Source organism: Myotis yumanensis, unplaced genomic scaffold (genome assembly GCF_028538775.1).
Source record: "Myotis yumanensis isolate MYYU_CA2020_CCGP unplaced genomic scaffold, mMyoYum1.0.hap1 SCAF_10, whole genome shotgun sequence".
NCBI lineage: Eukaryota > Metazoa > Chordata > Mammalia > Chiroptera > Vespertilionidae > Myotis > Myotis yumanensis.
In genome coordinates this window covers 32853535-32880555 of record NW_027223761.1, presented here as the reverse complement: position 1 = coordinate 32880555, position 27021 = coordinate 32853535, and the positions used below count along the sequence as shown (strand labels likewise).

General features: G+C 41.5%; 2 protein-coding genes across 4 annotated transcripts in view; one reads left to right on the top strand and one right to left on the bottom strand.

Annotated features, from left to right (window-relative positions):
• Window positions 1–15728, top strand: part of PDE3B (phosphodiesterase 3B) — a 161303-nt gene extending 145575 nt beyond the window's left edge. For 2 of the 3 annotated variants that reach the window (XM_070428261.1, XM_070428259.1), the window contains 4 exons: window positions 1655–1858; window positions 8016–8177; window positions 11594–11843; window positions 13565–15728. In XM_070428261.1, the coding sequence (XP_070284362.1) occupies window positions 1655–1858; window positions 8016–8177; window positions 11594–11843; window positions 13565–13773 (825 nt within the window). In that variant the 3' untranslated portion in view covers window positions 13774–15728. The remainder of the gene's footprint in view (window positions 1–1654; window positions 1859–8015; window positions 8178–11593; window positions 11844–13564) is intronic. The other variant, XM_070428260.1, reaches the window with a different exon arrangement.
• PSMA1 (proteasome 20S subunit alpha 1) overlaps window positions 1–21166 on the bottom strand; it is a 285437-nt gene extending 264271 nt beyond the window's left edge. The window contains exon 1 of the mRNA XM_070428263.1: window positions 21096–21166. The gene's annotated coding sequence lies outside the window, so the exon portion shown is untranslated. The remainder of the gene's footprint in view (window positions 1–21095) is intronic.
• Between the last annotated feature and the right edge of the window lie 5855 nt (window positions 21167–27021).

The following is a 27021-nucleotide window of genomic DNA, read 5'->3' as shown; positions in this document are numbered from 1 at the left end:
CCGGTGCCAGCTCCGCCCTCACCCACTGCTGGTGCCCATCACCAGCCCCAATCGCTCGGGACCATCAGCTGGCCCCATCAGCTGGCCCCAATTGTCCCTGAGGGCTTCTCCACTTCTCTGCTCCTGAGGAGCCATTGGGGTGGCAGCCGCCACTCGCACCTGATGGCTCAGTGCCAGCCCCAGTCACTCCATGCCATCAGCGGTGTGAGCAGCAGAGGCAGGACCAGGGGCTGCAGCGGGAGGGGCCAGGCGGGGGCGCGGAGGATGGGCCGAGATGCACCCCTGTGCCCACCGCAGCCTTGCGGCCCACAGTTCCTTTCCAGGTGTACAAATTCATGCACGGGCCCCTAGTATTTAATAATATTGTATTGCATATTTGAAAGTTCTAAGAATATTTTAAAAGTTCTCATCACAAGAAAAACAATTATATATCTATGTATGGTGACTGATATTTACTAGACTTATTCTGGTGATCATTTCTCAATATATACTAATATTAAATGTTGTACATCTGACACTAATATAATGTTGTATGCCAATTACACCTTAAAATTTTACGAAAAAGCAATTCCCAAAGTTGATTCCTTGTATGTAATGACTAAAAATAGGCAAAACTAAACTACTGAATATATTATTTAGGGATGCATATCTTTGTGGGGAGGAAAAAAGTTGTGATAAGAAAGGTGTACGAATGAAGCTTCCAAGGAGTCAGCAATGTTGTATTTTTGCCAGTACCATTGGTTACATGGGCATTTCTTAAACTGTACTATTCAAGTTTTAGCATTTTTTGCATACATGTTATATTCCACAAAATGTTTTGTTAAAACCTTTTTTTAAATTACTATGCTTAATGATTTTAAAAATTGCTTAATTTTTAGAGGAGGAAGAGGCGGAGAAAAAGTGAATAGTGCCATACCACTTGAACCAAAGGATTTGTGCTTTTACCTGTTTCATACTTCTTATTCCCAGGCACTGTGACGAGATGGAAGTGTAGGATGTGTCCTCCTCAGACACTGGGCCTGCCTCAGCCTAGGCCCTAGACCAGGGGTCCAGTTCACTGTCCCTCAGACTGTTGGAGGGCCGGACTATAGTTTAAAAAAAAAACTATGAACAAATTCCTATGCACACTGCACATATCTTATTTTGAAGTAAAAAAACAAAACGGGAACAAATACAATATTTGTATTTGCATGTGGCCCGCGGGCCGAGGTTTGAGGACCCCTGCCCTAGACTGTACTCCTGCTTCTTTTCTGTTGCCACCACGCTTGATTCCATGCTAGCTGAAGAAATGTATCCCAAGCCTATTCTATATCCCTAAGGACTAAGCTTTATCTGAGAAGGTTTACTGGTTTCATGAAGTAGACTTTAAACACCAACTTTCCATCTCTTGGAAGGCAGCATGGTATTTGCAAAGATGATGAACTTGGAAAACCAACTGCCCTTTCCCTGACTAGCTGAGCATGCAGGAAAGGTGTACCTTACCTTGCACTTTGGTCCACTCATTTATAAAGTATCACAACCCTTCACAGAATTAAAATACCAGTGACATAGAGCTGTTACTCACTGTATTCTTCCAATCTGAACCTAACTCTGTTTATTATTAAAAGTTTAATATCTTTAAGATGCCTACCTCATTCTTCTTATTCCTTTTTAGGCAGTTTTATACAACGACAGATCTGTTCTGGAGAATCATCACGCTGCATCAGCTTGGAGCCTGTATCTTTCTAGTCCAGAATACAACTTCCTTCTTAATCTTGATCATGTGGAATTCAAGCGCTTTCGTTTTTTAGTCATTGAAGCAATCCTTGCCACAGACCTTAAGAAACATTTTGATTTCCTTGCTGAATTCAATGCCAAGGTTTGTTATGTAATTTATGCCTGGTATCAAAAATGGAAACCATTGTTGTCCGTGTTACTAAATGAAAGTATTATTTAATATTAAGTTAGAATTAATACTGTTCACAAAGTCATGATAAATATCTACTGTAAGATACTACATATTCCAGTATTTTAAAACAGTATTTTTATTATTATAACACATTCTAAAATACTATTGCTCGCTACATTTCCTCTCCAACACAGACTTGTAACTTTCACACGGTGACAAATCAATTATGTCCGAAGTTTTTAGGGGCAGATTTGAGGAAGTTGTGCACTGTGCCAAGGAAGGCCTTTTATGAAATTAAAGATGGACTTCATGGAAGCCAGTCATGTCTACTGCACCACACCTCTTACACCTTCTTTATATTAGTCTTTGGCTGGTGTGGGAGAGTACTCACCACTCTTCCACTTGAGAATATGCCCTCACTGTGCTAAAGAATAAGGAACGAAAAAAAATAAAAGAATAAGGAACGAAGAAGTAGGAGTCCCTGTCCTCGTGGGATAGTGGTACTAATCAGCGTGTTCTATGCCCCAGACATTTGGGTGAAAAAGTGTTAAAAACCACTGCTTTAGATTCCTGAAGGATGCCCCTTCTTTTGCTGGCAGGAATCTGTTGTTTTCTTCTCATTTAAAAAAATCTTCACCTAAGAATATGCTTATTGATTTTAAAGAGGAAGAGGGGGGAAAGAGGGAGGGAAGGAGAGAGGGAGAGAGACAGATAGACATCATGGGTTGCCTCCTGTATACACCCACCTCCCCTGTTGACCTGGGATAGAACCCGAAACTCAGGTATGTGCCATACCTGGGGATTGAACCCACAACTTTACTGTGTAAGGCAGCGGCTCTCAACCTGTGGATCGAGACCCCTTTGGCGGTCGAATGACCCTTTCACAGGGGTCGCCTAAGACCATCCTGTATATCAGATATTTACATTACGATTCATAACAGTAGCACATTACAGTTATGAAGTAGCAACGACAATAATTTTATGGTTGGGTCACAACATGAGGAACTGTATTTAAAGGGCCAGAAGGTGGAGAACCACTGGACTGTAAGGGATGATGATCCAACCAACTGTACCCTATAAAAGTTATTTTTTAACTTAGATGTTCTCCCATTACTGGCCTCACTTCTGTGCTATTTACTCCTCATTTCCTGCCATTGAACAGCACACATGCTTGTAAAGTAGGTTTATTATTCAGCATCTTCTTACACAAAGAATGCTTCCGAGGGTTGGAATTTCCTAAACCAACAATTTCCTTTAAAAAATAGCAACAAGGGAATCTGTCATTGTTCGAACATGCCTCTGTGGTTTAGTAATACTTCCCAAGATTTATACCTGTCAAATGAAAATTACTTTCTCAGGGTCAGAAGTCTCATTACCTTGCAGTCTGTAGAACTATAAAACTATTGGCATATAATCAGACAAAGAGAAAACAAATAACAAAGAAAAAAGCTTGTTTTAATGGGCTATTGGGAGCATTTTCTTTCTTGGAATTTAGTGTAAAGGTCGGTCAATGGCATTGATGCATTAAGTAGTTTTGGTTTAATATAAATAGTTCAACTTCAAGAAAAAAATTTGGAGACAGATTTCTCATTGAACAAAATATCAATAAATCTTATATTATTATCAAGTGTGTTTTCCTAATTTGAAAGCTATGCTCCCTGTTTGACATTTTAGTTGCTCTCTGTTCCTGAAATAATTTATTTGTCTCTCACCATCTACTATTTTCAGCCCTACTGGTTATTTCTGTGCATAATGTCCAAAAAAAATGTTTCTTCTGATAAATGGATCAAGATTTCCTTTTTACTCATTTCATGTCAAAGCTTTTCTGGGAAGTATTTGTTGATTTATCCAATTACCAAACAAATACTTACTTAGCACCAACAATGCTGCCAGCCCTGGGACATCTACACTAGAGGATGAGTCATTCTTGTCTTCCAAGGATTTAGGATCTAAATTTTGTCTTGGGAAGACATACAAATCTAAGTTACCTAGCAATAAATATCCCAACAAATATTTATTGAAAAGCCCACTATGTGCTGGGCACTGGGAACACAATAATAAATAAGTTGCCATAATAATTCCAGTTTAATGGGGAAACAGGTGTGAGCAGGCAGTTCTGCTGCAATGTGCTCAGACCTAGAATAGAGGGATGTGCAAACAGAACGTGGAGGAACCTAGCAGGGAGTGCCTCCTTCTGCCTGGAAGAGTCAGAAGTGTCCACTTGAAGTGTTCACCCTGGGCAAGACCTGAAATCTGATCAGGACTTTTGCCAGATGACAGGGACGTGAGCTGGTTACTGGGCAAAAGAAACAGCGAGGGAGGAATCATGGTCCACTCAGAGAAGGCAAATGACTCCTCATGTCTGGAGCCTCAGTGCAGTAGACAGGGGAGCAATGTGAGACCGGGCAGGGTGGCCAGGGACAGTTCTTGGAGGGCTGATTTTATCTTGTAGCTGAGGGGCTGTGGAGCTATTGAAGAGTTTAAGCAAAGGAGTAATATGACAAGACAATAAAAAAAGATGTGGCCAAGTAGCGTGTAAGAGGTGGTGCCAGAGCAGCACTGACAGCAGTTGCCTGTTAAGGTTCAAGTCGCAGCCCCACAGCTTCCTAACTAGTAAGACCTAACCCAAGTCACCCAATCTTTTTATGCCTTGGTTTCCTCATTTGTGAAAATAAAGATGAAAGTTACGGAGAGGACCAGCCAGTGTGGCTCAGTGGATTGAACAGCATCCCATGCACCAAGAGGTTTCCGGTTCCATTCCCGGTCAGGGCTCATGCCCAAGTTGCAGCTTGATCCTCAGTGAGGGGTGTGCACGAGACAGCTGATCGATGACTCTTATCAATGTTTCTATTTCTCTCTCTCCCTTTCTCTCTAAAAATAATTAAAAAATATTTTTTAAAAAAGGAAGTTATGGAGGGGATACACGAGTTATGCAAGTACTTAGAAAGGAGCCCAGAATAGTAAGTGTCATTAGGTTTTACTTATTGTATGTAGTAGTGTAATCATCATAATTTTAGTAATGATGTCACTTAGGTTTGGCATAAAGCAAGTGGGATTTGAGCTGGAGTTCCCACCAGGAAAGAAGGGCATGTTTTTCTACCTGGGTTTTTGATGCAATAGTCAAAGCCAGAGCAAAAGGGAAGTCTTGGCCTCTGACAGCATCCATTGGGTTCTTTGAACCCCTATTTCTCCCCATGTCACAGCAGCGGAACATGGTCCTTGAGCAGAGTTTCGGGGGGCGGGGGGGGGGGGGGAGTTGGCACCTTTATTTTGCCTTTGCTGGGTCTTCACCGTGAAGTGTGGATCCAGGAAGGACCCTATAGATTACTCACTCATTTTACAAATAGGAAAACTGAGTCATAGTTCTCAAAAGCTTCTTCTGTGGTCACACCACCAGTTAATCTCAATACTGCAAGTGCCTCTCATCAGGGGTCCTGCTGCCCAGGTCAGTTTCCTTCATACCACTCCATGCCATCTGCACCACAGACACTTTCTAGTCTTGGTTAGAGTTTTTCTGTTTCCTTCTGGCACATCTCCAAACTGGCCTAGTGAATGAATATTTGTTTCATAACTCATAATTAGAAAAAGACTCTCTTAGGCCCAAGTCCTCCAAACACACTCCTCTCTCTCTCTCTTTTTAGAACCATTTTATTTATAGTGATGACATTCAATATTATATTAGTTTCAGGTGTGCAACACAGTGATTAGATATTTATATAACTTGTGAAGTGATCCCCCATAGTCTTGCACCTACCTGACACCATACATAGTTATGACAATATTATTGACTATATTCCCTATGCTGTACTTTACATCCCTGTGACTATTCTGTAACTACTAATTTGTACTTCTTAATCCCTTCACTTTTTACACCTAGCCCCTCTTTCTTCTGGCCACCCTCAGTTTGTTCTCTATATCTGTAAGTTTGTTTTTGATTTGTTCTTTTGTTTTTTAGATTCCACATATAATTTAAATCATATGGTATTTGTCTTTCTCTGTCTAACTTACTTCACTTAGCGTAACAGCCTTTAGGTTCATTCATATTGTGGCAGATGATAAGTTTTCATTCTTATGATGGCTGAGTAATATTCCATTGTATATCTGTACTACTTTTTTTTTATCCATTCACCTTTTGATTGGAGCATTTAATCCATCAGCATTTAAAGTAATTATTGATAGTTATGTAGTTATTGCCATTTTATTGTTTTCTGATTGTTTTCATGGTTCTCTGTTCCTTTCCTACTCTCTTGCATGCTGATAACTTTCTGTAGTATTGTGTTTGGATTCCTTTCCCTTTTTTTCTTGTATATCTCTTGTAGATTTTTGTTTTGTGGTTACCATGTGCTTCATATATACTAGGCTATGTTTATGGCAGTCTATTTTAAGCTGATCGTTACCTAAGTTCTAACGCATTCTAAAATCACTACCATTTTTACTCACCCCCTTCACATTTATGTTTGTCATTTTTTACTTCTTTAGTGTATGTGTTTGTGTGTATCCCTTACTTTATTGTTGTAATTACACATGATCATCCTACTTTTGCCTCTTAAAATTTAAGAGGCAATGTATTAGCTTTAGTATTGGTTGATCCACTGCTCTGATTATGTGTTTGCAGTGAGATTTTTACAGGCGAAAGATTACCTAAGTACTTTGAAATCTGTGTTTCCCAGAGACTTCTATTCCAAAGTCTCTCAGAAAGGCACCACAAGAAACTGTAGGAGGTCCAGAGCTCCAATCAAGAGTTCTCCTTTACTAGTTGTTCTGTGGTGGTGGTCTGTGTAAATTTTCCTTTGACAAAAGGGTTTGGTGCCAAAAAACTACCATCACACTATTCAAAACTCACTGATCTGGGCCATTCACTTCATTTTTCACAAAAGGAAATTTGGGTTATTAAAAAAGGTATAGTAGTTTGCCTTATAATGATAATTACTATTTATTTAAATAGCGATGTTAGCATTTACTATGAATTAGGGATTTTTCATTTGTTAATAATCTCCATGGCTATTCGGCTAGCTTGATATTGCTTTTTCTATCCTCTAGATCAGTGGTTCTCAACCTTCCTAATGCCGCGACCCTTTAATACAGTTCCTCATGTTGTGGTGACCCCCAACCATAAAATTATTTTCGTGCTACTTCATAACTGTAATTTTGCTACTGTTATGAATCATAATGTAAATATCTGATATGCAGGATGTATTTTCATTACAAATTAAACATAATTAAAGCATAGTGATTAATCACAAAAACAATATGTAATTATATACTGGTCTTAGGTGACCTCTGTGAAAGGGTCGTTTGACCCCAAAAGGGGTCGCGACCCACAGGTTGAGAACTGCTGCTCTAGATGCAGAGGACTTCAGGAGATTCAACAATATTTTCAGTATCACACAATAAATTAGCAAGTCATTCTGAGTCAGGATTTTAAACCATAGATCTCAGCTTCTTTAAACCATATCACATTTGTCTTTCACAGCTAGAGCCAACTTCTCCTTAGATACTTAAATATTTTCTTTCTTTTTTTTTTTTAAATATATTTTATTGATTTTTTACAGAGAGGAAGGGAGAGAGATAGAGAGTTAGAAACATCAATGAGAGAGAAACATCGACCAGCTGCCTCCTGCACACTCCCTACTGGGGATGTGCCCACAACCCAGGTACATGCCCTTGGACCGGAATCGAACCTGGGACCTTTCAGTCCGCAGGCCGACGCTCTATCCACTGAGCCAAACCGGTTTCGGCAATATTTTCTTTTTTTGAGGTACAAAGTTACAATTCTATATGATTTATTGATGTTTTGCATACATATACTTATATATTATATTACATATTAATGTATGTGTATACACACACACAAATTATAATCCTCTGTGGTAATCACAGACATGGAAACCCATGGTTTGTTATGTTTTTTTAGTCTCTGCTTCTATTGAAACAAAATTATAATAACATTTTAAATTCAAGGAAAACTTAACCATAGATGTCCATATTATGGCACAAATAGATTAAACGAAGCATTTACTGAAATTCCTGCCTGTCAGTTGGATAGGAAAATTTTAAGGTAATTTAGTAGAAACAACAAAACTCCTGTGCCCTCAGAACCTAAAATAATTCTGTTTTTCCAAAACAGGCCAATGATGTAAATAGTAATGGTATAGAATGGAGTAATGAAAATGACCGCCTCTTAGTATGCCAGGTGTGCATCAAACTGGCAGATATCAATGGCCCAGCAAAAGTTCGGAACTTGCATTTGAAATGGACAGAAGGCATTGTCAATGAATTTTATGAGCAGGTGAGTTGAAACATGAGATTGGTGGGATTTTTAATAGCTGCCATCTGAAGACACTAACTACCCTTTGGGATTTGGAAAGCTACATTCAGTGTTTGAAATCTGAATTGCTCTGCTTAAGGATGGTTAGAAATAGTTTCATTTGCTCTGGTCTTAGTATATTCTCTGCTCTTTTTCCTTTGCTGCTGATATTTAAAAAAAAAAAAAAGCTTATAGCCTATCTAAAGTGGGTTGAATGTACTTGAGTATAGAGGTAAGGACAGACTACATTATGATTCCAAGGTCCCTTTCAACCCTGAGAACCAATAGCCTATGATAATTTATTTCTAAATGAAGTTGTTTTTAACTGATTCAGGTTATACTTAGATTATACAGTGGGGCCTTGACTTACAAGTGTCCCGACTAACGAGTTTTTCGAGATACAAGCCGTCTCTCTCGGCCGATTTTTTGCTTTGAGTTGTGAGCTAAAATTCGGGTTACGAGCCAGCTTCAGATACCCCACCGCTAGTTGGCGCAGCGAACGTCACAGTGAACGCCACAACATCAGCCCAGCATCACGTGTCTCACTCGTTCACTTTATGATTTGACATATGAGTAATATGAGTTACGAGCTCTGTCACGGAATGAATTAAACTCTTAAGTCAAGGGCCCACTGTATTTAAAGACTATCAACCATCTTCAGCTCTGCTATAAAAAGATTGCCTTAGAAACATCAACTGGGTAAAAGTCCTGGCAAAGGATAAGAAATTAGAGAGCTAGAAATGGGGACAAAGTAGATCTTAATGGTTTTCAAGGATTCAAAGATGTAAACATGGTCTTTTCTCATGTGTTTTAAACTCTTGTCTTGAAAACTAATCCTACCACTTTGCAGAATCTTTACCATTTTTTGAGGTTCAGTTTTGAGGCTCTCTACAATGTAGGAGTATACCGATTTCCCCACAAGCCTAATATTTCATTATCTCCAAAACATCAAACACACCTTCTTGACTTTTGAATTACATTCCTTGGGAATCCTTAACTGACCCTAAACACCAGAAAAAAAAAAATCAATATATCTACCATGTGAGGCCTCTGTGAGGCTTTCTTACCATGAGTTGAAACTCTAGCAGAAGTGATGAAGTGGAGTCTATAAAGTATGCACAGTTACCTGTTGCACCTGTCACACCCAGATTGTATCAAATGACCAATAAATGTGCAATGTCTTTCAGCCACCTTAGCTAAAGGTCCCAACACAATGTGTACTCTGCTGTTCATAGGTTAAAATATTCTACACTGTGTAATCACAGAATTACTATTTTACTATTCTGATATACTTGAACTAAATTATTTGTACTTTTGGATAATATATGGTTATAAATATTTGCCTAATCTGTAGTAATCAGTTTGCATAGTCCCATATTCATTCTTAAAGATAACGGAAGCCTGTTTCAGGTTTTAATTTATGTTCACAAAAGAATTTAATGCTAAGGAAAATGCCATCTGTACAGAGGTAATTAAAGTATTAATATATGCCAGATTTAGAAAATGCACTGATTTCATTGAAAAAGAAAAAACATTTGAAAAGTTCATTTCAACCCAGTTTACAATATAATTATTTTTAAAGTATATAGAATTAATTCTTATTGAACAAACTTAAAGCCATGACTGAGGTTGAATCCTGGTTCCTTTTCCTTACCAGCAGTGTGACCTTAACCTCTCTGCCTCGGTTCCCCATTTATAAAACAGGAATGTTGATGGCACCTGCCACATAATTTATTTAATCCTCACAACAACCGTACTATTTAAAGTCTTAGAAAAGTCCCTGACGCCGAAACCGGTTTGGCTCAGTGGATGGAGCGTCGGCTTGCGGACTGAAAGGTCCCAGGTTCGATTCCAGTCAAGGGCATGTACCTGGGTTGCGGGCACATCCCCAGTGGGAGATGTGCAGGAGGCAGCTGATCGATGTTTCTCTCTCATCGATGTTTCTGACTCTCTATCTCTCTCCCTTCCTCTCTGTAAAAAATCAATAAAATATATTTAAAAAAAAAAAAAAAAAAAAAGAAAAGTCCCTGACACATAAGTGCTCCATAAATGTTAGCAATTATAATTCCTGATCTTTCACTAAAAATCACATATTTCAGACAGTATCACTTAAATTTTCCAGGTTTCATTATTCATATGCCAAAGGAGGAGAAAAAATAACACCCTACCATAGAATTGTTATAAAGGTTAATGTGCTAATCTATATGAAAGTTCTAGTTAACCCTCATCAAAACTATTACATTTCCTCTCATTCTAGCTATGCTACTAAACATCTTTGAGATATGGAGGCAAAATTCTAACCTTACCCATCTTTTTATCATTGTAATTATACTAGCTTTATATTCCTATATCTAAGTACCATGGGCTTAGAAAAGCCAAACTTAATCAAACAAAAAAAAGTATTAAACCTATGAAATTGTAGAATCCTGTGGGCAACCTCAGCTGGTTTTAAAAAAAAACACCATTAATAGTTTTCTTAGTCATAGAGGATTTAAATCACAGGACAGTTCATCACTGCGACAGTTTCATAAGGATCTATGACTCATCTTGCCTGCAGCATTTGTGCATTATGGAAAGTATTCATTCCCCATAGCAACCCTGTAAAATAGATTCTTAAAATTTTACACATGAATTGAACATAGAGCTTGCCCAACACCCTCTAGGTAATAGGTGGCAAAAGCAGGTTTTAAAACTAGGTATGTCTGATCTTATACTGTGCTCTCCAGAACCCGAGAGGCCCCAGTGAGAGGATATCTCAGGGCAAGAAATTGGGGCTCTGAGCCCAGAATCCTCACCTCAGTAGAGCTTCTTTCTGTTTTACATATTAGGCTTTTTTATTTACATCCATGGAAGGGTTCTGCTATTACAAAAGGGGAGGAGTGTTGAAAAGCATTTGCAAAACTCTGTACGTTTGTAGAACCGCTACAACAAGTGTTTCCATTTACAGTCTCCACCTAGGACAAAGAAAATCTGTATTTGACACTAAGGAATTTTGCAGGTTGTTAGTAAATTTGCTAATACTTTAAAAAGACGTATTTTTTTCTTGTTAGCTGGGTATCAATTAACTGAGTGTGAGAATAAAGTTTTTTTCGTTTGTGTGGTTTTTTTACTTGTTATTTTACTTTATTTTTTTTAGTCAGAAGATTAAGTAAAAAGTAAGAGACTGTAAGATTGGATGAGTGAGAATAAAGTTTTGTTTAGGATTTCTCAAATATTAGAGAAATACTTACAGTTGAAATGATAGAGAAATAATTAGATTCATTGACACTTTTTGTAAAAATTATTTTTATGTAGACTATGCTTATTTAAAAAAAACACCCTCAAGATAATTTAACAGCAAAGCTTAGTAATTGTTCTCTTAACAGTTAAAAATGTACTTTTCTCTTTAAAATGATCAGGGAGATGAAGAAGCAAATCTTGGTTTGCCCATCAGTCCCTTCATGGATCGTTCTTCTCCTCAACTAGCCAAGCTTCAAGAGTCCTTCATCACCCACATTGTGGGTCCCCTGTGTAACTCCTACGATGCTGCTGGTTTGCTCCCGGGCCAGTGGATAGAAGAGGAAGAGGATGATGACACTGAAAGTTGTTCTGATGAGGATGGTGAAGAATTAGATACAGATGAAGAAATAGAAGGCAATCTAAATCCTAGTAAGAACCTAGCAATACTATTTACTCAATGTTCTTAACTGAAATATCCATTTAATTTGGATTTGGATCTTTGTTCTAAAGATTCAGTAGTCTTATCCTGAATAACTACGATGTAAGTGTTCAGGTTATGAGTTCCTACTATGGGCTGGGTACCCATTGCTAATGCTGTCACATGACAAGCACTCGTAGCTAAAGTAGCATCTCTTGAGGTGTTGTCCTCCAATCAGTGCTTCTCAGCAGGCTGTACCTATGCATGCATGACAGGACTGTCACCACACCTGGACAGAAGGGAGGAGGTGGGTGGGTCCTACTGGCTGGTCCTCCTTTACCGCACCCCACCCTTCCTGGCCTGTTATTCTGCCCTTCATATAGACTTTAGAAATGGATCAAAACAGTTGGGAAAACTGCCCTGGCCAGTTTTGCTCAGTGGATAGATCATCAAACTTAAGGGTCCTGGGTTCGATTCTGGTCAAGGGTACATGCCCAGATTGTGGGCTCGATCCCTGGTGGGGGGTGTGCAGGGGGAAGCCGATCGATGATTCTCTCTCGTCATTGACATTTCTCTCTCTCCTCCCTTCCTCCCTTCCTCTCTGAAACCAATCAATATATATTAAAAAGCAGTTGGCCCTCTACCTTCCTCTCTGAAATCAATAAAAATATAGATTTTTTAAAAAGCAGTTGGGAAAACTGACTTAAGAGGAGAACCAAGTTTTGTGGCATTACAGATTTTAATTATAAAATTGTAGGGGCACCATTTTCTATATAAAGCAAAGAGTATAGATAGAAAATGAAAAAGAAACATTTGTTACCTTTGTATCTGTAAATGAAGTCAGTTATTTGCTCTTTAAAGTAGAATTTAAATATCTAATTACTTTGTTTTCCAAGCATGCTGTATACAGAACAGATAACTACAAAGAACCCCATCCACCATCACCCCAAAGTTGTCTTAATATTAGAATAGTGAAAAGTAATCTTTTCATTACCATCTGAGTATAATCTTGGGAAGCTGGCTGGCTTTTGAAAGTCTATACTCACCCAAATTTTTTAAATCCTCACCTTAGGATATGTTTTCATTCACTTTTAGAGAAAGACAGGAAAAGAGAGAGAGACAGACAGACAGACAGACATCGATTGATTGCCTCCCGTACACATCCCTACTGGGGATCAAACCCACAACCTAAGTATGTCCTAAGTATGTGTCCCCTGACCAGGAATCGAACTTGCAACCTTTTTTTTGACAATGCCCAACCAACTGAGCCACCTGGCCAGGGCTACTCAACAAAATTTTGATATTTAATATATTAAAAAATCCTAAAACGGTTGGTTTTATCATTTGATATTTCAGTGCCATCTCCCCCCTACACACACACACTTCCATAATCTCATTTTCTGCTTTACTTTTAACAGTATTTGTTACATTTTTTAAATTGATTTTTAGAGAGAGAGGAAGGGAGAGGGGGGTAGAGAGATAGAAACATCGATGGGAGAGAAAACACAGATCAACAGCTTCCTGCACGCCCCTGTGGGGATCAAGCCATAACTGGGGCATGTGCCCTGACTGGTAATCAAACCAGTGACCTCTTGTTTCAATCTTATTGTTTATTACTGTAACGCCAGTGCTTAGATAGCACCTAGAATATGATAGGCACTCAGATATTTATTGAAAGAATGGCTGAATCATATTGCTATGGCTAAAATATCTATACTTTTTAATTTCACAGAACCAGAGAGAAGAAAAGGCAGACAGCGAATATTTTGTCAGCTAATGCATCACCTCACTGAAAACCACAAGATATGGAAGGAGATGATAGAGGAAGAAGAGAAATGTAAAACTGATGGGAATAAACTGCAGGTGGAGAATTCTTCCTTACCTCAAACAGATGAGATTCAGGTGATCGAAGAAGCTGATGAAGAGGGAGAGACCATTTGAGTGAAACAAAGACATAATGAAGAATCCCGAGGGCTGTGCCTGAGGGTTGGGAATTCACTGTGCTGACTCTGAACTGACCATTCCCACGTGGACAGGCCGTCTTACTGTGAGGGGATCCCTGCGGTGCCTGTGGTTTCCCACTCTTTGCACTTTCACCACAAACTAGGAAACTATTCCTAGAGCTTGGCTTCACCTGACTCATGTCGCAAGCCCTTACTTAATGCCTCACTGGTATAGGAATACTTTGTCACCATACTGCTCTGTGGGTGGAAAGCACTAACTTTTCAGGAGGGAGATCTAGAACTAAAAGTTCAAGTAACTTTTACTGTAGTTTCCAAAGTGGCCAGAACTTCTTGCTTTCATGAAAACTGGATTCATACTGTATTTCCAAATGTGTCCTTTATGTATTTGAATGTTTTGGGGAGGGGGGAAAGTCTGTGCCTATTTAAAAAGGAATCCAGTGTCTCCTTTCCAAAGGATCTGTTCAGTGCCATACACTGTTGAGTGCTGTTCACCCAGCTAGACTTACCCACAAAGGACTGAGCTTTGTTATATTTAACAAAATCCACACGCATCAATTTCTGATGCTTTTACTGTTGTGTATTATTTACTGTGTGTGTTTTATTTCTGTTCTTAGTATTCAGCTTTGGCGTAGAAATCAGAAGTCTGAATTCTAGCCTTTTTGATTTTATATTCCATGGTCGAATTTTAAAGATGTTTAGGTTTAACAATGAAGGAATTTTATTCTTTAGTCAAAACTGTTCTCATTTTTACTCTTGCTCAGGATTAGTATTTTTAAACATTCAATTAATATAATCCCAACACATATTTTCAAAAGAAAAAAAACTTTTTCCTAGTATTGATATTAACCTTTTATGAAAGCATTATTTTATCTTTTCTTAGAAAAATGAGACTAATTAGAACCACGGAAAAGATGTGTCTTTTGCCTTAATGTAAAAAAATCAAATGAGACTATCCTGTCAACGGTAAAGAACAAAAGAAATAGTGTGAGTTCTGGAAGACACATTCATTGCATAAGTAATTGGAATATGTACTTATTTTTATATCTTAGGTGCCACATGTTTAGTTACTGTAAAACTAATGTTTATCTTTCTATTAATTTCCTTTTGCCTCAAGATTACATGAGAGAAATGACCTATGACTACTCAAAACTTCTAGAGCCCAATACAAGTCGAATTTCTGAGATGTGAAGTAAATGGTGGGAATACTAATATAATTTTTATATAACAAATCTAAATATTTTAGTAAATCGTTTCATGCAAAAGCACACTGCACATTAATATAACTGCAAAGAAAATGGAACATATTTACAATGTTTATAAGCTTGTTAGTTTCTGTTAGGGTCCAGACTTGTACCCTAGCTGTGATAAAATTTGAAGATATAAAGAGCAGAATAAGATGGTAGACTAATATTTCTTATTATTCATGGAGACCGTATTTTATTTTGGATCCATTCAGCTTTTGTAGGCATTAAAATTATTAATTTTCCAAGGTAATTCCTTTTAAGAAATGATGTCAGCAGGGAATTTCTTGCCTACCTAGAATTGTTGGCTTACCTGAAAGATGTCAATGTAAAATCTACGGAACTGTTGGATGTTTTGATCCTATAGAGTATCCTAATTTTTAATGAATCACTAAGCTTTATTTATTAGACATGGTGAGTGCTGAGTGCCTTCTGCCACTTTTGCTACCATCGCCACATCATCTGTAAACTGGTCCTACATTCCTAATAAAATTGTAACTAATTTATTGAGTTTGCACTTGTAATATATATATATATATCTTGTGCTTCTCTTTCTCCAGGGTGCATTTTGCATCTGCATATCCCTGCTATTGCAAAGTACATATATTTGTGTAAATTCACATGTAGCATGTATGCATAATGAAACAATAAAATTTCCTTACTTTCTATTTTATTAAAATTTTGTATTGGGTCTAGTGTATATTTGTGTTTTCTTAAAAGAAGCATGTTTTTCTATTAAAATACTATGAATTTGATATTATTTTAACTGCTTGTAGAAATAATCTTGCAGTGCTTACTAACACATCTTTCTCCATAAAAAAACCTACCTTTTTAAGTTATTTCATGATTTCCTGCTAGTCTCACTGATTTTGCTGGTGCTATTCTCTTTTTCTACTTATTTTTACAAGAATCCTGGAAATTCTGGCTATTGCTTAAATAGTCAGAAATTTCCTCTCTCTAGATTGCATCATCTCATATAAGCAAACTTTACAGAAGAAATGAATGTCTTTATTACAGTTGCCAGGCTAACGTGAGCACATCTAGAGGATGTATGGGAATGGCATGTGGACGACAATGAACAGTTTCCCAGAGGCAAGTGGCTTTTATGCTGAGAACTGAAGAGTTATGAGTTAGCGTGGCACTGATAGCTGTGGAGAGAAAGAATAACAGCATGTGTAGAAGCCGAAAGAGAAAGCATCTCCACATTGGAGGAGCTAAGAGAGATTTACTTAGGGTGGCCAAAACATAGAATGCAAGAGAGGGAGTGGTAGAGAGAGGGTGGTGAATAAAGGGCCTTATAAGCATGGCATGTCATTAACCTATGCGAAATGGGGAACAATTGAGTTTTAATTGGGAAGAGTCACACATTGGCGTTACATTTTATGAGGATCACTCAACATACTATGTTGAATGGAAGAGTAAGATTAGACATGGGGAGATCTCTGATCTAGATTCAGATAGACTATAGGACTACAGGCAAGTGTTGATGTTGCTAGTTTGTTAACCACATGTGGAGTAGCCAGTTTCTAAAACAAATACTTCAGGAAGAAGAAAAATGACCCAAGAGGGGAGATATGAGATGCATGATGGAAAAAAAAAGCAAAGAATGAACAACTTGCCGAACCGGTTTGGCTCAGTGGATAGAGCGTCGGCCTGCAGACTGAAGGGTCCCAGGTTCGATTCCAGTCAAGGGCATGTGCCTTGGTTGCGGGCACATCCCCACTGGGGAGCGTGCAGGAGGCAGCTGATCGATCTCTCTCATCAATGTTTCTAACTCTCTATCCCTCTCCCTTCTTCTCTGTAAAAAATCAATAAAATATGTTAAAAAAAAAAAAAAGAATAAACAACTTGTTTAGGTAAAGCTATAAACATTTATATGAACTAAAAATATTTTGTGGGATTTAGAGAAAATGAAAAACCACAAAAAAATCAAGAAAGAGTAAAGTTGCTTAAGGGTCTTGTATAGTTTAGGAAACTAAGATGTTAACTCATATTATGTATATACTAGTGACAGGTATACGGATTCGTGCACATTGAAAGGAAATGAATTAGAATAAATATTTTAATATTGCTATTCGTCCTTTCTCCATAATAGAAGTGTCAGAGATTAACGAAAATTAGTAAAATATATATGAAAATAATAAATTGACTAATAAACAATAACATGATATAACAAAAACAAAGACATGATATAAAAAGAACAAAAACATCTCTCATTGCTATTTCTAACTCTATTCCTCTCCCTCTCTGTAAAAAATAAAATAAAATATATTTAAAAAAATTAAAACATGATATAAAAACAACATTGATAAAAACAATGACTGATAAATTGGTTAAACTTATTCTAACACTGAGGCCAGTGTCAGACCGGGACAAATCAATTCTTGGAATCAGAACAACCTCTCCTCCGCAGATTCTGCTAGTACTTCAGCTTGGATTATATTAGGTCGCAATCTTTTGATAATATAGTATCATTACCCCATTTACTATTAAGATTTCTCAATAGCACTGACGGCCCCTCGCCCACCCGCAAAGAGGCAGCAGGGTGAGCGGCGGCTGAAATGAACTGGGCTGCGGCGGGCCCAGGAGGCGACATACAACTGCTGGCAGAAGAAAGAAAAGACCGGGCCGCCAGTGGTTCTCTCGGCGAGTTGGTTCTCTGGTCGGGACACACGCGGGGTCCCACCACCAGAGGCCCCAGCCCAGGGATGGTCCGCGGATCCCAGGAAACGCCTTCACTTCGTGAGGCCCGCCCCGCTGCCACCGGCCGAGAGCACCTGGTCTTTTCTCCTGGGTGCACTCGCCCCACTCTGCCTGGGGACGCCACCAGCCCACCCCCAGAGGTGGGGGGCCAAGGGGCAAAACCGGCGCGCAAAGGCCGGTTCTGGGTGGGACCGCGGCAAAAGGCCGCTTTTCGGGTGACCGGCACGGTTGGATGCCGCCCTCGGGCCCATGAAGGCGCGGGAGTTTCCAGGGACATGGGGGTCGGCACAGGGCCATCCTAGCGCTCGCAATAGCGCCGCCAGGAGGGAGAAAACACCGCATCGGCGAGGAAAGGAAAGGAAAAGCAGGAACTCACGGTCGGCCCAGCCGGCATCGCGAACCCGGAGCCTAGAAGCACCCCGAGGGCCAAGACGAAAACAGCGCGCACCCAAGGGGAGGCGTGCGATGCCGCGTGGAGGGCCGCCCACGAGACACGGCCGGGAGGCGAGCGGAGAGTGTCCGCTGCGTCCGAAGTCCGTGGGCGTGAGACCGAGGTCGGGCTGGGTTCCGCACCCCTTCCGTCCGCGCAGCGCCACCGGACAGGGGGGAGCGGAGAGGGGCAGCGGGCAGGGCGAGCAGAGCGGTCCATTCGCCAGGAATATCCGCCCCTCGTCCCGAGAGCGCGACCGACGTCACATCGATCCGCAGCGGCGGGAACCACACCAGCGGCCGCCCAGAAGGGAGCGAGGCGAGGACCGCGGCACGGCCTGCGCTTCAGCCTCGCCAGGGAAACCCCTCCTCCGGCAGAGAAGCAGGGTTCGCCGGCCCAAGGCGCACACCAGCCGGCGCGCAGGCCCGAGGCGTGCGGCTTTGCTCGGGGCCGGGACAGGAAGTCAGGCTTCTGGTCACAGCCGAAACGCCCCCGGGACCCCGGTCCTCCAATCACCCGAGGACAGCACGTCCACACTTATCTTCCAGGCAAAACACTGACGGTTCCCAGTGATGGGGCGTCTGTCTACAGATCACACCGGCCTCCTGGGAGCTGGTGACGGCCCCGGAGACCCCGCAGACAGGACTCCATCGCCACCAAAGAAGGGGGCGGGGGGGGGGGGGCGGACAAGGAAGGGACGGGGCTATCTGGTCGACCCCTAAAGCCTGTTAAGAGTGTGCCTTCCACCAAGGTCAGGGAGCCCGCGCTGCGCCCCAGGGAATCTGCGTCCCTGAGCCCTCTCCTGCGGGCGGGCCCTGCGTTCCAGGAGGACCCGGTGCTCCCTCCACACCTGGTTCCCTGAGGAGCCAGTGTTCCCCGCCGGCCCTGTGCTCCCGGCCGCCCCAGGTGTCTGCATCCCCCTTCCGCATAGCCCCTTCCAAGTCTTCCCAGCAACAGAGCCCAGCGCCCTCAGCTACAACCAGGCCTGGTGGAACCCTGCGCAGGCCACCCAGCACACGGTCCCCGCTGCTCCTGCTCCAGCTCCAGCCCCTATGCCTTCAGTTTCTCTCCCAACCTTGTTGTGACCCCAAGGCCCCTTGGAGAGGTCCTTTTCCTCCCGCACGCCGTGGGATGAGAGCGACGTGGTCCTCTACAAGTTACTGGATCCATAAGGGATTCTGTCCCCATCAAGTCCTGCAGCTGCGGCGGGATCAGAGGGGACCAGGGTGTGCGCCCATGCGGGTGCGAGAAGCGCTGGTCAGTGTATCTTTGCCGTCAGCGCACCTCCAAGTATCCAATGTGGGGAGAAGGCATTGGCTCTGCTCACTGCGTGGCCAACGCAAATGCCTCGCGCGCAGCTCAGCGGTCCTGGCGGCCCGCATTGGGGCGCACGTGACCTCGCTGCGCGTTCTCACGGCTGCTCCCGGCATAGCTGCTCGTGGTGCAGGTTCCACTGGACCCAGCCCAGCTCCTCCTGGCGGCGCGCTCTGGGACCTGCAGGACTCGGGGAGCTTTTCGTGTTTGTACCTCTGCTGACTCGTGGCTTCGTGGTGCTTTTCCTATTTCATTCCCTGGCCACGGAGAATGTACCCCCTTCTCGCGGCATAATTGGACACTAGAAGACTCAACTCATAACGTGTCTATATTTTTACTCGTTTCTCTGAATGTATTTGAGTTTATTCTATTTCTTGGCAATGAACGTGTTACAAACCTTTCTCCTATTTGTATATTATATAAGTAAAATTTCTTGATTTTAATGTAGTCTGTTTCAATATGACTCATTACCTGTTGTTATATGATTATGTGTTTGTCGTTTTCATCAAGTGGCAAACTGATGCTGCAAAATAATAAATGTATTAAAAAAATTTTTTTAAAAAAGAGCATGTCTCAGACAAGCCGCAGCAAAAGGAGCGGCCGAGTCTGGTGTCCCGGGGGACCTTTAGGGTCAGCCCAGCCGGCATCGCGGACCCGGAGCCTAGGAGCACGCTGGGTGGACGCCTCCGGATCCGGACTTAGAAAAATTCCGCGAAGGCGGGGGCGGGGGGGGGGCGGTCAAGGCCCGAAGTCCCAGCCGCGGGCAGGACAGCCTATCAGCGAGTCTCCGGCTACACCCTGGCTGTAACCCGTTCGGTCGTGCGGAGGGGCAAGAGCGAGTGCTGGCCCACCCACTCCCGGCCGCAGCCACGCCCTCAGTCCTGCAGGTCCCACCTCCGGAGGGAGAACGGGCCACGAACCTCCGAACCGGCACTGCCAGCACGATCCTGACAGCGCCGCCAACCTCTTGGAAGTCAGCCGCGGGCATCGCGGCCGCTTCCCCTCCCTGGATGCTCAGCGAGGACAGAACAATATAAAAGCGGCGGCCAGGTAGCTCCGGACCACCGGCGCCGGTCATGGGACCGATCCGGGCAACGGCCGCAAGGGCGTCCCATAGCCGCCGGGAGGGCCTATCGCGTTGCCCTACCCCTCCTCCCCAGGGCTGTCTGCGGTCTCGCGGGGCCGCCCGCGGTCTCCTGCCGTACATTCCCCGGTGCCCGCTCCCACACCTCGAGACCTCTCCACTGCCCGGGCCTGAGCCCCAGCCGCGGGCGCAGGGCTGGCACCGCTCGGTGAGGCTGGGCCCCGCGGTCCAGGGATCCTCGTTTTCATCCCCTTCGGGCAACTTTCCTCCAAGACCACCCTCCTGGTCGCGCGCGCGCCGTTGGGGGGTCCACCCACGTTTTGCGTGCACGCCCCCTCCATCCTGTCACCGCAAACACCCCCGTACCCCGAGGACCGATCTTTGCCGCGTGGGTATTGCCCCTGGGGGTGCCCTCACGCTCGTGAGGAAGAAAGGATTCCACCGGCAGGACCGTCCCTGCGCGGGCGGGCCCCTGGTGGGGAGACCCCACGAGAGTTCCCAGGAGGAAACTGGGAACTGGGTTTTACCTTTTTATTGTCGTCCGAGCATCTCTGCTTCGCGGAGGTCCTCCACCGCCTTCTCTCCGCGCATCACTGCTCCCTACCCGGTCCGCCTGCCAACGGCGCTAAGCCCCGCCCTCCCTGCGCTCCTCGTCACGCATGTGCCGTCACTCTCGGTGGGCGATAGGCCGGGGTGGGGGTGCCAGGCTTTGGTGACTAGATAAGAGGGAGGGATCGGATGCTGCCCAGAGGCCACGACCCATTCACAGGTCGGCCCCTTTCTATGGTAGTCTCCTGCCTACCATGGCGACCACGGGTGACGAAGGTGACAGATAATCAGGGAATGATTTTGGAGAAGGAGCCTGAGAAACGCCTACTACACAAATTACCCACTATCAACCCTGGGAGGTAGTGACGAAAGCTTGCAAAACCCTGTAAGTGGAAGGATTCCACTTTAAATCCTTTAAGGCAGCGGTTCTCAACCTGTGGGTCGCAACCCCTTTGGGGGTCGAACGACCCTTTCACAGGGGTCGCCTAAGACCATCGGAAAACACATATATAATTACATATTGTTTTGTGGTTAATCACTATGCTTTATGTTCAATTTGTAACAATGAAATTGGGGGTCACCACAACATGAGGAACTGTATTAAAGGGTCCCGGCGTTAGGAAGGTTGAGAACCACTGCTTTAAGGAGATATTCTATGGCTAGAGGTGAAATTTTCAGACCTGCGCAAGAGGGACCAGTGAAAGCATTTACCAAGAATGTTTTCATTAATCAAGAACTAAAGTCGGAGGTTCCAAGATAATCAGATACAGTCATAGTTCAGACCATGAAGGATGCCCACTGGCTTAATCCCATGACCCACAGCCAGGGACTGTGAACCAAAATCTGAACCCCACTGGTGATGGGGATCAGGGATTGCAACTATTCCCCACGAAGGAGGAATCCCACTAAGTCCGGGACATAAAAAAAAAAGCACACACAAAAAAACCCCAAAACACTTGAAAACAATATGCTTCATAGATTTAAGAAACTGCTCCTAGATAATACCAGGTCAAAAAAAGAAAAGTCATAATAGGAATTTAAACGTTAAGTAGAAATAAATTATAATGAAAACATCTGTACTATCTTCCAAAATATGAGATACAATGAAAATGGCATTAAATGTTGATATTAGAAAAAAGGCTAACAAATTAATGAACAAAGTGTGCAATGTAAGTTAGAAAAAGAAAAATGCAGACACACCATGAAGGATAAAATCTTATATCTCAAGAGATGCAGAAAAAGCATTTGACAAAATTGTAAATTTATGATTAAAATTCTCAACAAAATGGGTATACTAGGGAATATACCTCAACATAAAAAAGGCCGTATGACAAGCCCACAGCTAACATTGTACTCAACAGTGAAAAATGAACGCTTCCTCTGTAACATCAGGATTAAGACACAGGTGCCCACTCTCACCACTTATATTCAACATAGTATGAGAAATCCTGGAGAGAGTAACTGGACAAGAAATAAAAGGCAACCAAAATCAGATAGGAAGTAAAACTCTCACTATTGTAGATGACATATTACATATTAGAAAATCCAAAAGACTCCACCAAAAACAAAATTAATTGACTTCAGTGAAGTTGATGGCTATAAAATCAGTATACACAAATCTGTTATGTTTCTTCACACTAATAATGAACCAGCAGAAAGACAAATTGCAAAAACAATCCCATAAAATACCTATAAATAAATTTAACCGAGATAAAAGACCTGCAAACTGTAAGACTGATAAAAATTAAAAACACAAAGTAACAATATCCCATGCTCATGGACTGAAGAATTAATACTGTTAAAAAACCTGTATTACCCAAAGCAATTTACAGATTCAATGCAATGCTTATAACAATTCTATTTTTTCACAAAAATAGAACAATCCTAAATTCTTTATGGAACTACATAAGACCCTCAAATAGCCAAAACAAGATTGAGATTGAGAGCGAAGAACAAAGTTAGAGGCATCATGCTTCCTGATTTCAACCTTACATTACAAAGCTACAGTAATCCAAATGGTATGGTATTAGCATAAAACCAGAGAAATATATCAATGGAACAGAATAGAAAGTCCAGAAATAAACCCATGCATACACGGTTAATTAAATTTATGACAAAGGAACCAATAAAACAATGGGGGAAAGGCAGTTTTTAATAAATGGTACTGTAAAAAGTGGACAGCCACCTAAAAAAGAACTAAACTAGACCACCACCTTAAACCATATACAAAATTAACTCAAAGTGAATTAAATACATGAACGTAAGATCTGAAACCATAAAACTAGAAGGAAAAGGCGGTAAGCTCCTTGACACTGATTTCGGCAATGATATTTTGGATTTGACATCAAAAGCAAAGGCAACAACATCAAAACTAAACAAGTGGGATTACATCAAACTAAAAAGCTTTTGCACAGCAAAAATAACCATCAACAAAATGGAAAAACAACCTGTCAAATAGGAGAAAATACAGGGTGTCCCCCAAAAATGTATATACACTTTAACAGCTGGTAGCTCAATTAATGTTTCTTTTCAGATTTAACCCATTGGCATTATAATTATTCAAAATGTGTACACATTTTTGGGACACCCTATATTTGTAAGTCATCTGTTAGGGATTAATATCCAAAATATATAAAGAACTCATACAACTCAATAGCAAAAAAAAAATCCATTTTAAAAATATACTAAGAATCTGAATACATTGTTCTAAAGAAGACATACAGGTGGCCTACAGCTACACTAAATGAATGGTGCTCAACATCACTAATCAGGGAAAGGCAAATCAAAACCACAGTGAAATATCACCTCTTACCTGGTAGAATGGCTATTATCAAAAACACAAGAAATAACACATTTTAACAAGAAAGTAGGGAAAAAGGAACTCTTGCACACTTGCTGGGATTGTAAATTGGCGCAGCTATTATGGAAAAGAGTACAAAGTTTACTCAAATAATTAATAACAGAACTCATACCATAAAACAATTCCACAGGACGATGCCCAACCAACAGAGCCACACCTGCCAAGGCTAAGGAAAGCTTTTAAAGGTAATATTCACAGTAACTTTCTTCAGGAAGATGTGTTAAGTGGGGATTTGGTTACTAAAGCTTTGTCTTTGTCTATAGTCCCTTAAGAGCTGTTTTAATATTACCAGCTGTCCCTAGCCGGTTTGGCTCAGTGGATAGAGCGTCAGCCTGCGAACTGAAAGGTCCTGGGTTTGATTCCGGTCAAGGGCACATGCCCGGGTTGTGGGCTCGATCCCCAGTGGGGGACTTGCAGGAGGCAGCCAATCCATGATTCTTTCTCATCATTGATGTTTCTATCTCTCTCTCTCTCTCTCTTCCTTCCTCTCTAAAATCAATAAAAATGTATTTTAAAACACACACACACAAATGTATTATTCCACTTCCAAGTAGTAAAAAGTATACTTGTACAATGTTATATATATATATATAAAACCAGCTGGAATGAAGACAGAAGATCCAGAGATATAAAAAGAATCCACCATTGAGAAAATGAAATTCAAGAAGAGTAAATATGATTCCTTGTATTTAAGATCAAACAACTGCTTTCAGTTAAGCATAAATGGGGAAGGACTGGTTTAATAAGACCTCTAATGGAGATCAACCGAAGGACTTGTATGCATGCATATAAGCATAACTAATGGACATAAGACACTGGGGGGTAAGGGAGGGTAGGGGTTTGTCAAGGGCGGGGGGGAAAAAAGGACACTTATGTAATACCCTTTGTAATACTTTAAGCGAAAAAAAAAATAAAAAAAAAATAAAAAAAAAAAAATTGAACACAAAAAAAAAAAAAAAAAGACCTCTAATGATAAAAGCCCTGAGAGTTATTGTCAATTGCCCATAAGCATGTTTCTCTCGTTTTAAAAACTGCAAAGGGTATCTTAAATTGAATTTTCAAAATATGCTGTCTGTAAACACCCCATTTTGTAATAGCCAGATAATATGTTCTAAAAGAGAACACTGGTAAGTTCAAAGAGGCCCACAGAAGAGATAAGAACCACGGCATATAAAAAACCAAGGGTATTTAACCTGTAGAAGCAGAAATTCACAGGGGAACCCAAGTAGGAGTTTTTTCCAAATGTTTAAAATGAAGGCCAGGTATTTAAATTCCTGTAAGACCAGATAAATTAATGATGTGGACTTGGCGTAGTGCATATGTGTATATCATATGCCACAACTCAGCCTCAACTGTTTGCCATTCAAAATGCCAGCCCAGCATCAACAAAACTTCACATTTTAACAAGATTATACAATTCCTAAAGAAATCTCAATTTTAAAACGCTAACTTAAGTTTTAGTTTTAAAATTAAACCTAAGGGTTCTGGAACCACACCAGCGACATGCAATTCTCCGACACCAGCTAGGTGTCCTAACTTTCAACTCAATTCTGACACTATCTACCAAAGATAGCAAATTCCACAGTTTAGGTGCTCAGTCCTTCAAGACTGCTCTGTGATTCAGATGCCAATCACGACTCACCGGCTACAGACTTGGAGGTTCCCATGACTCCCTCCTTAAACTTCAGGTGCCAATTGCAAGTTCCGGTTATTACCTGTACTTCTGAGCGACTAACTATAAAGCAGAGATTTCCACGACCCCTTCCTAGGGTTCGAGTAATTTGCTAGCGTGGCTCGGGAAACCAGTTTACTCACTAGGTCACCAGTGTGTTACAGAGGATATTGAACGATACGAACCAACTGGGGGATGAAGACACAGGCAATGTCCTCATTCGAAGAACATCTATCCTCCTGGAGTTTGGGGATGGGTTCTGTAGACAAACCCCCTCCTTTTGGGGGTTTTATGGTCGCTTCATTACACAGGCCTCTCTAATTAACTCATTGGCTATTGGTGATTGGTTCAATCTCCAGCCAATTTTCCCTATCCGGAAAACAGGGGGTGGGACTAAGAGTTCCAACCCTCTACTCTGGATTGGTTCCCCTGACAACCCCATCTTCAGGTGCTTTCCCAAAATCATCGTATTAACATAAACCCAGCTGTGAGATAGAAAGGGGCTTGATTTGAATAACAAGACACCCATTTCACCTTTATGGCTCTGAAGCAGTTTTTCAGGAATTGAGATCAAGAGACCAAATATTATAACAAAAAATGCTCCCATTGCTCTTATCATTCAGGAAATTAGGTATTGTGAGTCAGGAACTGTGGATAGGACCAAACAAAATGTATTTGGGGTTATCTGAATGACCAAATATATATTTATTATAAATCACAACATTGCAAACCTTTTCTTAATCATCACTACATACAATATTTGAAAAATAGTCATTGTTCTTCATTGAGTACAGAGGCTCATCTGCTTTAGAAGGTCATTTATAAGTGGAATATTTTTACCTTAAAAAATGAGTACAGACAGACCTAGCCGGTTGCTCAGTGGTTAGAATGTTGGCCCTTGGATTGAAAGGTCTCAGGTTTGATTCAAGGTCAAGGGCACATACATCAGTTGCAGGCTCGATCCCTGGTCTGGTCGGGCAACCAATCCATGTGTGAGAGGCAACCAATCCATGTGTCTCTCTCACATAGATGTTTCTCCCCCTCCCTCCCACTCTCTCTAAAAATCAATGGAAAAAATATTCTCGGGTGAGGATTAACAAAAAACACAAATGAGTAAAATTTTTAATGTCTTTGTAAAATATACATTATGACTATGAAACAAGCAAACAAAAAAAGGTAGGTAGGTAGGTAGGTAGGTAGGGGCGGGACCACGGGAAGGGAAAGTAAAACCCAAAAACCCAACTAGGAGGAGTTACTAAGACACCCCAACTAGGTGGGGAAGGAAGGGTGCACGGGAGAGGAATGAACTTTAAAATGTATGGATAGTGCTTAGACTGGCAGCTTGCAGATAACCACTCAGAAACTAACAAGC